At 32.1% G+C, this 14,064-nt stretch overlaps 2 protein-coding genes across 4 annotated transcripts; one reads left to right on the forward strand and one right to left on the reverse strand.

The window, feature by feature from the left end:
- Positions 1-9,768, forward strand: LOC120355032. Of its 3 annotated transcripts, XM_039443279.1 has the most exons (3): positions 1-867; positions 1,062-1,163; positions 5,815-9,768. In XM_039443279.1, exons 1-3 carry the CDS (start codon positions 821-823, stop codon positions 9,662-9,664), a joined length of 3,999 nt encoding a protein of 1,332 aa, XP_039299213.1. In that variant the 5' UTR covers positions 1-820; the 3' UTR covers positions 9,665-9,768. The 3 variants fall into 3 exon arrangements, with proteins under 3 accessions (XP_039299213.1, XP_039299214.1, XP_039299215.1); XM_039443280.1 differs by lacking the exon at positions 1-867 and having other exon boundaries at positions 1,020-1,509; XM_039443281.1 differs by lacking the exons at positions 1-867; positions 1,062-1,163 and adding an exon at positions 4,086-4,387.
- A 27-nt stretch (positions 9,769-9,795) lies between these two features.
- Positions 9,796-13,483, reverse strand: LOC120355033. The gene is made up of 2 exons (XM_039443282.1): positions 13,228-13,483; positions 9,796-13,185 (listed from the first exon to the last, which is right to left on the reverse strand). The coding sequence occupies exon 2, from the start codon at positions 11,154-11,156 to the stop codon at positions 9,930-9,932; it is 1,227 nt and encodes a 408-aa protein (XP_039299216.1). The 5' UTR covers positions 11,157-13,185; positions 13,228-13,483; the 3' UTR covers positions 9,796-9,929.
- Positions 13,484-14,064: the final 581 nt, after the last annotated feature.

The raw sequence follows: 14,064 nt of genomic DNA on the forward strand, positions 1-14,064 counted from the left end.
TTGTGCCGATTGAGCATCAATTTAACATCAAGGTCAAGGTCAAGGTCGAATTCAAGGTCAAGGTCAAGGTTGAGAGATGTTATCTCAACCACCACCCCGCCCCGACTGAATTCTCTGTTGGAATGAGCCCTGTATTTATAGACCAGGGAGGAGATGTTTACAGCAAGAATTTCTATTAAACACTGAGGAAAATATTTTTATTAGGGGGGGCGTGGCCTAATTCAATTCCCTCCCCCACACCCCTAAAAGGTGTGGCCTAATTAAATTTCCCCCCCCCTTCCTAAGATGTGTGGCCTAATACCATTATTATTTCCCACTAGGTATACAACCAAAAGTCAAATTCAAGTCAAATTCAATGATGATCCCCACTTGGATAAAATATCTACTGCAAGTAAAACTAAGGGAGAGAGTGAGAAGTTCACACTCTTCCCAATGCAATAAGAGATCTATGTCATACCTACTGGATATTCTCCAGTCAAGAGGTATTAAATCCATCTATTGCAATCAAATCTAATCTAATGTGAAACCAATCTAAAACTAATAAATTGAGTCTACCTAGTGCAAGGGTAGTGGGAGAATAAACAACTACTGGATATTCTCCAGTCAAGAGATGTTATCTCAACCACCACCCCGCCCCGACTGAATTCTCTGTTGGAATGAGCCCGGTATTTATAGTAATTTTATCCAGTTCCACAAACATGTTTGAACAGGTCTGTGAATATTGAGAGGATTGATAACAAACATGTTTGAACAGGTCTGTGAAAATTAATTGATAACGTTTTACAGAACAGGATTGAGGTCAAATTCAAGGTCAAGGTCAATGATGATCCCCACTTGGATAAAATATCTACTGCAAGTAAAACTAAGGGAGAGACTAACGACCGCTGGATATTCTCCAGCAAGAGAAGTTCACACTCTTCCCAATGCAATAAGAGATCTCATACCTACTGGATATTCTCCAGTCAAGAGGTATTAAATCCATCTATTGCAATCAAATCTAATCTAATGTGAAACAATCTAAAACTAATAAATTGAGTCTATCTACTGCAAGTAAAACTAAGGGAGAGAGTAACGACCGCTGGATATTCTCCAGCAAGAGAAGTTCACACTCTTCCCAATGCAATAAGAGATCTCATACCTACTGGATATTCTCCAGTCAAGAGGTATTAAATCCATCTATTGCAATCAAATCTAATCTAATGTGAAACCAATCTAAAACTAATAAATTGAGTCTACCTAGTACAAGGGTAGTGGGAGAATAAACAACTACTGGATATTCTCCAGTCAAGAGATGTTATCTCAACCACCACCCTGCCCCGACGGGATACAAAAAACCGTGGGAACTGGATTTTGATGCTGATAAAATTACTATAAATACCGGGCTCATTCCAACAGAAATTTCAGTCACGGTGGGGTAGTGGTGGAGATAACATCTCATATAACAAGATTTTTCTACACTAGACTGAATGCTACAACAATTCTTCATTGTGAGGTGTGACCTAGTTCAATGTAAGTATGAATGACCTTCAGATCAAGTTACAAAAAAGTTCTCTAATCAACGGGATTCGAACCTGAGACTCCAGATTGGTAAGCCGCAATGCTATCAACTAAGCCACAAAACAAGATTTGAAATTAATCGATCAAAACGAACTCATAAGTTTGTTATCACAAGAATAGATACTGTAATGATATTATTCACAACTTCACTAATCAGTAATAATTTATCATTATTATGTGGTAGATTACCAAGAGCTACTTTTAAGTAATGTAGATATTTTAAATGAATCTCCTAAAATGCATTGTGAATTTGATATTGTTTTCATAATTTTAAAAACTTTATTATTGGCTCAACTAATTGCTTGTTATTGCATAGCTTGTTATTAAATAATATTTCTATTGTAATTTCAATCTAATTAATAAATAAAATGATTTAAATTGATGGATTTAGTGATAGCAAACTAATGAGATCAAGCATGTTTCCGCGGTCTGATACATATGGGGCCCCAGGTTCGAGTCCCCACAGTATGAATAGTTTTTTGACTCTTTGAAACAACTTTTGAATTTTGTTGAACAAAACTACTCATCAAAATCCAAACTGAACTTGATTTTCTTGGTAGGAAAGATCTTTATAACCTTAGATTTAAGCAGGAAAGATTATTGTTTTATAATTTTCTAAATTAAGCTCAGTACCTTTTTACAGGTTTTTTTATTAATTTGAAAATGAATTTCAACAAATAAATTGTATTCTTGATTGAATTACAAATCTGAGCATTTTTCAGTTCCAGTTTATAATTTATTTTAGAAGGAATGTTGGACATTACATAGGTGTTAAAAAATTCTCTTATCAGGTGGATTCAACATTATATTCATACCAAAATTTGAATTTATTTTTTGAAGTGGGAGGGAAATCATGAAGTAAGTTTGGATCAGTTAAATACATCCATTGTTTCATATTATTAAGATCAACATTCTTTGGTAGATAATAAGAACCGAATTTTTTTGCTAAACTAACGATATTCTGTAATATATTAATTAATTCTTCAGCCTCTTGATTTCTACTTGATTTCTCTTGTTTTCTACTCAAATGACATCCAAATTTATCAATACTCATGTTTTTTTTATTATACTTCATGTTTGTATATGAATTTTTCATCAAACCATGCTCTAAAGAACCAGGGTTGTGCTGTTTCAGCAGCATACTTTTCATACTTTGATAATAATTGTGGATCTGACATTGCTTTGAATTGTTCATTATCATTAAGATCAATTTCTGGGATATTATGAGCAACTAATGGGATGAATTGTATAATCCTTATAAAATTCTGAATCAAATTTCTAATTTCAACATTAATATTATTATTCTTCTTATTATTATGTAAATATCGACCAAATTTATCAATAGACATTATACTAGAGTATATTTTTCTATAATACTAAATTACCACCAATAATTATTCCAATTTCACGCAACTCTTCTATGATACTCATAATCTCTGCATCATGTCCAGTGTGCCCAGCTATTTTTGAATTTACCAATAGATTCAATCTTTCACATAACTCGTTTGGGTTATCCCAATAAACATATTGCTTTTTCATTTTTTTTCTTGGTACTACAATTTGCATATCTTCTTGTTCTAAACTACTATCACCAGCACCTCTACCTCGAGTAACTCCTTTTTTAGGTGGGAATAATTTCTTAATAATATTAACATATTTGTAACTGGTATTTCTCTTAACTCGACCCAAACTATCAAGATGAACTGATGTTATTTGAAGTATATTTTTATAGGTTTGCAAATCAGTTCTCTTGTAAATATGTTTATCAGGTACTGCTTTGAATAATAATTCCAATAACCCATGTGTAAGCATGAATGATTTGCTGTTATCAATGAGGATTTCTTTATCATAAAATTTTACAACTTTATTACCAATTTGCCACTCATTAATATCAGGATTATAGTGAACTCCATACAGATTTCCTCTTTTTGTTGCTCGCATGAAATTATCTATGTAACTAGAAATGCTAGCTCTACGGGCATTCGATGTTAATCTTTGAATTGTTGAATTGAATATTCCTCTAATTCCACTTTTATCATCATCAGCACCGGTAGTTATAGATCCTTCTTCTTCTTCTTCTTCTCTCTTCTTCTTCTTCTTCTTCTTCTTCTTCTTCTCTTCTCTTCTTCTTCTTTCTTCTTCTTCTTCTTCTTCTTCTTTCTTCTTCTTCTTCTTTCTTCTTCTTCTTCTTCTTTCTTCTTCTTCTTCTCCTTCTTCTTCTTGTTGTTCTTGTTTTTCCCCTCCTTCTTGCTCTTGTTGTTCCTTCTTTTCTATTTTAATTTTTCTTTCAATGGGTTGATGTTGTAATTGCTTCAATGATTCTGTAATTGGTTTGAATTGTTTTTGAAAGTGTTCTTCTTCACTGACTACATTATGTGATAATTCACGATGTTTTCTACGAATTGAGTCACGTAGTTTTTTAATTTTTTTTTGTAGCACACTCCACTCTTCCAAATCTTTTTTATGCATTTTTATATTATAACAAATCTATCAAAACCAAGTCTGTACCGACCATTGTGTGTTCCCATACTAAAATAGTTACGAATATTTTGTTGATTCTCCATACAAATATCATCAAATATCATAACTGAATTTTGAGGCATATCATTTGGTTGTTGAATTTCATCATTATCTTTGTACAAGTTAAATTTAATTTCAGGTATCTGTTGCATAATCTTTTTCAAGAGTTGGTACTTATCTTGCTGATGTGATTTAGTGAATATATTCAAGTGTAAGAATTTAATCCCATTCTCTGCAAATAATAAATTGAAAACTGTATTTGTTTTCCCAGAATTACTTGGGCCACACACAATACATCTTATAGAGTTTGGTAAGAGTTCACTGTGTCTTTTTGAAATCTTAAGTTTCCTGTTATCATTTAAATACTTGTCGAAGTTTATTAATGGTAGTTTTGATTTATGCTGTTTGAATTTGAACATATTTTTTATTATATTACATCATATCATCACCTTCAACCCATGAATTATATTTTGAATCAAAACCAAGCCATTTAACATACATCTTACCATCTTTCTTCTTCAGTACTTTCTCAATTAGATAGACATCAGGATATTTTGTTTTTTGCATTTCATATTCATAGAATGTACCTTTAATGATTTCATTACTAATGTCTCTCAGATGATACGTGAAAGGAATGGTAGGGAGTATATTGTGTACAGTGAATATTTCATTTGTCCAGTTTGCTAGATAGCCTTTATCAAATATTCTTTTGTAGCGACTAATTCGTACTTTATCGCCAATCTTATACTTTGGTTTCATCTGTTTGAATGTTTTACGCATGCTAGCTTTCTCTATATTCATCAGCACATATTTCTCATTTTTCCTATTCACCTCAACAGGTTTCATTCGAATTGTTCTGTGGACACTGTTATTGTAATTAGTTATTAGTTTAGGTAGTAGTTCCAGCCATTTATGATTACCTTGTATTGTGAATTCACGGAACATATTCTCTTTGAGAGTTCGATTGAAGCGCTCACAAATTGCTGCTTTTTTATCACTATATGTACTGTAATGATTGATTTTATGAGTTTTGAATAGATTCTGAACAGCTGCGTTGTAGAATTCTTTACCTGCATCAGTTTGGAAATTAACTATTTTGTGCTTCTCAAGTATTGGCTTCAATGCTGCTGCCACCTCATTTCCAGTTTTAGTTTTCATTGGTATTGCAAATGCAAATTTACTGAAACAGTTGATTACAGTTAGTATGTACCTAAAGTTTTTATTAAATGTGCTGTAGTTGGACATGTCAACAATATCAGCTTGATATAAATCTGTTAGACCTTTTATTTCAGTGCGACGTGTTAGGAAATTACGTCTGACTCTACCATGCAGCTCATGTGCAAGTTTCTTTCTTGTTGACATTATTTTTTAATTGATTATACATTTTTGTTCGATGGCTTTCTGTTAGTATACTTTCTACAATTCTACCAATTCTATCAATTCTATCTTGAAAACGTAATCGATCCATGCAAGATTGTTGCCAGATTGTCCCATCCCTGGATCGTTTCATTGCATAGTTATAGGTGTGTAAAATATTCATTGAAACCAATCTATTTTCAGGAGCAAATCTAACTTTTTTCATGTGTTTTTTTTATCTCACAATGAAAAAGGTTCAAAAACAATTAGGAGATTATTTTGTAGGTTTGAGAGTTCAATTTGTTATATTCCTCAAACATTGTTTTAGATTGCAATTTAACCTATATAAATAGATGTATAACAACTTTATTCTCATTTCAGTACCAGATTTACAATGGACCACAAGCCACAAGCCAGATTGCTTTCCTCTCTATATAAAAAAATGGTGACGAGTATTAATGGTAATGTTATCTTATATAAATGGACAGAATTCTTGACTACTGATATTAAGATACTATTTGAACAATTTAGACCAATTATTCTGGAAATAATGCTTTCAAAATCGAAAAAATTTAATGGAAATGTTAAATGGTTTGTTAGTTTACATGTGAAATTAAGAAAAATTGTAACTGATGTTGATCAATTGGAAATCACACCTACATTTCATGGAAAATCAAGATCAATTATCAATATTCATAATAATGTCAATGAATTTCATAAGCAATGGGAGGAGGCTGAAAATATAATAAATGAAAAGTTTGATAAATTCATTCAAAATGGTAGTGGGTGGGTAATTGATGAGTTTCAAAGATTTGATTTGAATATAGTGAAATATTCACCCATACATGGAACAGGTTCATATGTCTTGACACCCAAAAGAATAGCAGTTAAAAGAGTCATTTTAAATATCAGGAATGAAGATGATTTATGTTTTGTCTGGTCTGTTCTAGCTTATTTTCATAATAATAGAACAAATAATAGAGTTAGCGACTTGAAAAAATTATTAAATCTAATTAATATCAATGATCTAAATTTCCCACTTATTTTGGAAGATATTTCAAAATTCGAAAAACAAAACCCAACTATATCTATAAATGTTGTTGGATATGAAAATGAAATTGTCTATCCATTACTTACATCAGAAAATCAACATAGAGAGCATAAAATTACGCTTTTACTTCTAGAATCAAATGGTAAGAAACACTATACTCTGGTGAGGAATTTGTTTAGACTTTGTTCCTTAAATTCAAGCGAATCATCGTTCATTCCTATACCGAAGTTCATAACAGATAAGAAAGCTATAGTGAATGTGAAAAGTGATGATAGTCTTTCATTTATTTGGTCTGTCTTAGCTTTCTTCCATAATAAGAGGACTAATAGAGTTGGAGACTTGAAAAAATTATTGAATCTAATCAATATCAATGATCTAAATTTCCCACTTAGTCTGGAAGATATTTCAAAATTCGAAAAACAAAACCCAACCATATGTATAAATGTTATTGCTCATGAAAATCATACCTTCTATCCATTACTTATATCAAAAAATAAAGATCGGCAGCACAAGATTACACTATTATTATTATCAAGTAAAGATAAAAAATATTATACTCTTGTAAAAAATCTATCAAGATTATTGTCCAATTACACTAAACATGGACATAAAGTAGAAATATGTCCACACTGTTTTCATCGATTTACTAGAAAAAATGCCCTACAAAAATTGAACAATCATATTGAATCATGCTCTCTGGAGAAAACTCAGAGAGTAGAAATGCCACAAAAAGGACATGAAATTTTAACATTCAAAAATTTCTCCTATACACTTAGAGTTCCCTATATCATTTATGCAGACCTTGAGTGTCTAATCATCAATGGAGAACACATTCCTTGTGGATATGGATATGTTATTGTAAATGAAAGTGGAAATATTCACTGTGGTCCTAAAATTGTAAGAGCAAATTCCCTTACAGAATCTGAAACCTTAATTGAGAAATTTATAGGTGAATTAGATGAATATGGTATTATTCTGAAAGATAAATTAAAACAAAATATCCCCATGACCATTAATTCTGAAGAGAATAGAAAATTCTTAGAGGAAACATTGTGTTGCTTATGTAATAAACGTTTACTGTTTGATAGGGTTAGGCACCACTCACATTCAAATGGGATGTACCTGGGTGCAGCCCACAACAATTGTAATTTAAATGCAGAAAAAGTTGAAAAGATACCAGTAGTGTTTCATAATTTTTCAGGATATGATTCACATTTTATAATACAAGCATTGACTAATTATAAGAAAAAAATAAGCTGTATTGCCAAGACTAGTGAGAAAATTATCTCTATAACATTGAATGATACACTAAGATTTATTGATTCTCTCAATTTCTTGAATTCATCTCTTGAGAAATTGGCTGAGATCAATTCAAAATTTGATCTTCTATCAAAACATTTCTCCTCAAATAAAGCAGACCTATTGAAAACAAAACAATTTTACCCATACGAATATATGAATAGTTTTGAGCGATTCCAAGAAACGAAATTACCTACTATTGATAAATTCTACAGTAGACTAACCGACAGTCAAATCACTGAAACAGAATATCAGCATGCACAGAACATTTGGAAGCATTTCAACATAAAAAATCTTGCTGAATACCATGACCTTTACTTAAAAACAGACATTCTTCTATTAGCAGACATTTTTCAGAATTTTCGAACAAGTTTCATGCGTACCTATAATCTAGACCCAGCTCACTTCTTCTCTCTTCCACATTATTCTTGGTTTGCTATGTTGAAAATTACAGGAGTAGAGCTCGAACTCTTGACTGATATTGATATGCACCTATTCTTTGAAAAAGGAATAAGAGGGGGGATAAGTGTCGTTCCTAAGAGATATGCAAAAGCAAACAATAGATATATGAGTAATTTCAACATAAATGAGCCAGAAACATACATAATCTATTGGGATTGTAATAATTTGTATGCCGTGGGTATGTCTGGAAATCTTCCACATTCAAAATTTGAATGGATGAGTGAAAGAGAAATAGAAGAATTTGATCCTCAAAAAATAACTGATTCAAGTTTAGGGTACATGTTGGAAGTGGACTTGGAATACCCCTCTCACCTTCAAAGCACACACAATTGTTTCCCTCTAGCACCCTTGAAAGAAACACCACCTACTGGTAGATATGAGAAACTAATAACAACATTCACAAACAAAGAAAAATATGTAATATATTCTGATAATCTAAAACTCTACTTAGAATTGGGTATGGTGTTGAAAAAAGTACACAGAGGTATAAAATTTGAACAAAGTAGATGGATGAAACCTTTCATTGATATGAATACACAATTAAGGACAGTAGCAGATAATGAATTTGATCGAACCCTTTACAAGTTGATTAATAATAGTTGTTATGGCCGCACTCTCATGAATGTTAAAAACCATACAGACTTTGAAATTGTAATGGATGAAGAGAAACTAGACAGAATCATCTCCAAGCCAAGAGTAAAAAATTGGTTTCCATATAATGAGAATGTTACTGGTGTGTGCTTGAATAAAATTAAAGTTGTATTGAACAAACCAATTTTTGTTGGTGCTGTAATATTGGAACACAGCAAAAATGTTATGTACGATTTCCATTACAATCAAATCAAGAATATATTCAAAGACAAATGTGAAGTTTTGATGTCTGATACTGATAGTTTTATGTATGTGATACAGACTGAAGATATTTATGAAGATATTAGGAAATATAAACATTTATTTGACACATCAAACTTTCCTAAAAATCACCCATGTTATAATGAGGAGAATAAAAAAGTAATTGGTAAATTCAAAGATGAGAATGGTGGCAGAATTATAACTGAATTTATAGGATTACAAGCCAAAATGTACTCATTTATATTCTCTAACTGTGAAGAAAAGAAGGTGGCCAAGGGTGTTCCAAAGAGTGCTCAAAGAAACCAATTACAATTCAAGTTGTACAAAAAATGTTTGTTTGAAGGTGTTGAGCATACAATAAAATCTGTACATATTGTAAGTAAACTACATATTGTCACAACTGAAAACCAGGAGAAGGTTGCTCTTAGGCCCTATGATGATAAAAGATTCATAAGAAATGATTGTATAAATACATTGGCTTGGGGACATAAAGATATTCAGAACAGTAAAAGGAGGTGTGATGATGAGCATGCTGCTACCAAAAGGGTGAGATCACTATCTAGCTAGGTAGGTAGGTAGGTAGGTAGGTTGGTAGGTAGGTTGGTAGGTAGGTTGGTAGGTAGGTTGGTAGGTAGGTTGGTAGGTAGGTAGGTGTGTATTTGTAAAAAAATATTTAGAATTATCAATTATTCCTGTATTTCTTCAGTTATAATATTAAAACCTTGTAGAGGCTTAAAATTAATTATTCTCTCTATTAATTTTTATGACAAATTTTCCACTTTGATGCTGTAATTAATTCTCAATTATAAGGTTTTATAATTATTGTAATCTTCTACATTACTTTCCTAACCATACCACTCAATGGTGTGTATTCATACACATTATCATAAAGAATTAGACAGTAGGCAGAGGTTTTATCAGGTATATTTTCATTAGTTTCAAATGTAAGTTTAACATCTAGTGCACCAGATTTCAACAATTCATTTTGACGACTGCAATCTATTACTATTAGTGCAGCCTTTTCAATGAATGTATTATATGATATTGAAGTAAGATTGTTACTGTTATTATGTGGATAGTAAGCATGTGGGAAGCTACTAAACATATGATAGAGCAAGTGTTTGCTTCCCATTATATTGTCATAGGGGAAGTATTGTGCATTCAAATAGAGACGAACATTGTGTAGTTTACATAGATCAAAACATGACTTGTTTGCACTCAGTTTATTTTTCTTATCAGTTTGAAAGCCTAGAATAATAAATCTAGGCTTCTCCATTTGTGAAGCTGTTTTAACTGTCCATTGATGAGTAGTAGTTTGAGGAAGTGTTGGATACTCATGTATCTGCCATGATCTAAAAGGTAAATTAATTGGTTTATCTGTATGTGATAGGTTCAACAAATCAAGCCGAATGTGGTCAGAAACATGTATATAGGGTACTTTCCATTGTATCTTTGTAATATTAATTTTAACTGTAGCTCCATCAGTGGTAGTCACTGCATCTGCATCTGTTGAAGATCTTAATAGAATAATTTCCTGACGAACATTCAATATAACTTTCTTGTAGTCTTCCATTACACCCAACCACATCTCCAAAGGTATACAAAAACTGAATTTGTCAATTTTATTCCATCCATCCAATTTCCATCCTGCATTCTCCCACACTTTTGTATTGAGTGCTGTTTCACTTAGAAGATTTTTCATTGTAGTTGTAATACCAAGATTACGTGTACGATCAACTTCCACACCACCAAGTTCATATCTGATTTCATCAAATAAATAAGCTACTCCATTATTAATTAGTGAATAATTTTCAGTTTTAGTATCATCTGCTTTCTTAACCTCAACTTGTCCTTCAATTAGAAGGAAACTTTTACTGGGTAGTGTATAGACATCTTGTTGATTCAAATTTATACGTATTTCATCATTGTGGTTGAATGTTTGAGATGCATAAGGAGTGTGTGTATGATATTCAAACTTTGTTATACTCTCATCAAAGTTTGGTTTTTCTGAGACATTGAATATTGTATCAATAGTATTCATATCTTTTGGATGAGACATTATAATTATTTCTATTCTTATTTTTATTATATACAATAAATCCTAATCTTTGTAATAGTTCAACATTTTTGGGTGTGAGTTTATGTTGATTTATCATTGTATTATTATTATTTCCACTACTTGAGAATATCAACATTATTTTTATATAGTTGGTGATTTTCTTACATGTAAACGAACAGTTATAGTTTCTCCTCGGAAATTGATCAATTCATTATTTTGATCTATTAGTTTTACACGAATGTGATCTATTCGGTTTGTATTGATTGGTAGGTACACTACAGTTTTTGGAGATACAATTATTTTGAAACCTGGTGGTACAGTTGTATAGAACTCATACAGTATGTGACCTTCACTACCATTATCATAAGATCCTTTTGCAATATTACATTCTACTCTGATGCTATTCACACGCATAATGTGAACTGGTTTTGTAGATATGTGCCATTTATTAGCTTCTAGCTTCATGTGTTGGAATCCAAGAATTGGAGCAACACTATCTTTCATACTGATATCAATTTCTCTATCTGCATATAACTCACACTGTAGTGTATTATTATTAGCTTTGATTTTCAGTTGACCACTTGTAAGAGATAATTTATTTCGTATATAATCTACTATATCATCCAATTCATATGACCCTACTGGTATTTTCACTTGTTTTCCATTATAGCTAAACTTATCATTGATATTGTTTTCAATATTTGGAATTGTATTGTATGTATATAGATCTATTAGGGCTACTTCATATTTGCTAGATGTTTCCAGTTGTACTGGTGGGAAAATATCACTTACCAGTGGATTTTGATTTGCTGTTAATGAGAACATATTTTTTATACAACCACAATAAACATAAATGACCACATACTATTGAATTGTCATCGATTTCTTGATACTTCTTATAGTTGTAATGTATTTTTATATCTTTCATATAAGCCATAAATTCAAGTGGAGGACTCAAATTTCCAAAACTATCGAAATAGTCACATGTATTGTTACATTTAATATAACATGTCCAATGACTTCCTGTACTGCTTTCATCATCCAAATTGATTACACCAATTTCTAGATCTTTGAGTGGTATTTCTGGTAGACTATCTCTCATGTAGACACCTCGTAGTGGTAATTCAAGCTTTCTTGCATAATCTATTATTTCAATGTTTGTGAATGGTGTTTTTTTTTTAGAATTTTCCTCAATGTCTCTTGTATCCTCTTCTGATTCACCTTCTTCTTTATTGTTTTATTCTTATTCTTTTGCAACCCACACCCTTTGTAGGGTTTCAGAAACAACCCACACCCTTTGTAGGGTCTCAGAAACAACCCACCACCAAATTTAGTCTTGGCATTCAATAAGTTTGTTACCAAGTATGCTGATGAGCGCTCTCCAAGGCTAGCATCAGGTGATTTGACTCTTTCCCAAGCCAGGGCAGCTAGTTTCTTATCAGCTTCTGTTCTATTCTGATTAGGATTGCTATAAGCTATATCATGTTCCCGGCATGCATCATCAAGTTTATTTATTCCTTTATCACCTCTCTTCAATCTTTTTTCAAGTTTTGTGCCAGGGCCACAAAAATTGTAGCCAGGGATATGAAGTTCAACAGGTAGTAAGTCAATTGCTTTGTTCAATATAGATCCGATTATTCCAGATCCAGACACAACCTTCTTCCGTTTTATTTTCTTCAACAATGGTATTTTCTTCTTGATCATTTTTATTAAGTACATTTTTTCAACATGTATATATTTATTTATTCATCTATTTATTGATTCATTCATACAGTATCAAATCTTTGTTAATCTCCAATCTCCGATCTCTGCTTGAAGAAATCTGAGATCTCCAATCACTAAAGATGTCATATCTCACTTAATATTCATTATATCTTGATAAATGATATGTTTATTGATTTGTTATTAAATTTACTAAAAAAAGTTATTCCTGTATTTTTTTATAACATCAACAGGTTCTTCGTTATTTTTGTAATAAAAAAACTAGGTTCACATTTTCATACAAGTGGGGATCATCATTGACCTTGACCTTGACCTTGAATTTGACCTTGAATTTGACCTTGAATTTGACCTTGAATTTGACTTTTGGTTGTATACCTAGTGGGAAATAATAATGGTATTAGGCCACACATCTTAGGAAGGGGGGGAAATTTAATTAGGCCACACCTTTTAGGGGTGTGGGGGAGGGAATTGAATTAGGCCACGCCCCCCCTAATAAAAATATTTTCCTCAGTGTTTAATAGAAATTCTTGCTGTAAACATCTCCTCCCTGGTCTATAAATACAGGGCTCATTCCAACAGAGAATTCAGTCGGGGCGGGGTGGTGGTTGAGATAACATCTCTCAACCTTGACCTTGACCTTGAATTGCACACCTCACGAGCGAATGTTCATTCATCCTCGTGATCCTACATCTATGACAAACTTGCCATCATGGCTGATCAACGCCAAGGAGGCATGGACCTTTGTAAGACGCAGTAAGCATGATCCTGAAGTTGAAAAGGTAGAAATTACTCATTTGAACCCTCATGTCGCTCAAGTAAGACTTTCTGATGAAAGAGAAGTTTCTGTCAACATTGGTAGATTGGCCCCGGTAGGTTCCACTACTGGGAGGGAAGAATGATATGATAATCATATGTCATAAATCAGTTGTTTGAATTATTCTAAATCATCAGAAAGTTTGTTATTTTATCTCAGTTTATTTTAGTCAATAAAAGCCATTATTCTAGCTCTTCAATGGTCTCTATTTATTACACATATCATTGATACATAACTGATATATATCTGAAACTTTCTGTGCTGTGTGGGATGGATTCGATTTGGAATCAATTTCATGATCATGAACATGATATATGACTATGTAAGTAACATTTGCCAAGTCTATAAGGAAAAAACATTAGCTGTTACATG

Source organism: Nilaparvata lugens, chromosome X (genome assembly GCF_014356525.2).
Source record: "Nilaparvata lugens isolate BPH chromosome X, ASM1435652v1, whole genome shotgun sequence".
NCBI classification, from domain to species: Eukaryota; Metazoa; Arthropoda; class Insecta; order Hemiptera; family Delphacidae; genus Nilaparvata; species Nilaparvata lugens.

What these genes read in the sequence shown, in the direction of transcription:
- LOC120355033 (XM_039443282.1), bottom strand. Translation starts at nt 11,156, where the DNA reads ATGTCTCATCCAAAAGATATGAATACTATTGATACAATATTCAATGTC.
- LOC120355032 (XM_039443279.1), top strand. Translation starts at nt 821, where the DNA reads ATGATGATCCCCACTTGGATAAAATATCTACTGCAAGTAAAACTAAG. An exon ending in CTACTGCAAGTAAAACTAAG is followed by an intron (nt 868 to 1,061) that starts GGAGAGACTAAC and finishes AGTAAAACTAAG; the next exon opens with GGAGAGAGTAACGACCGCTG. An exon ending in GGATATTCTCCAGTCAAGAG is followed by an intron (nt 1,164 to 5,814) that starts GTATTAAATCCA and finishes TTCTCATTTCAG; the next exon opens with TACCAGATTTACAATGGACC.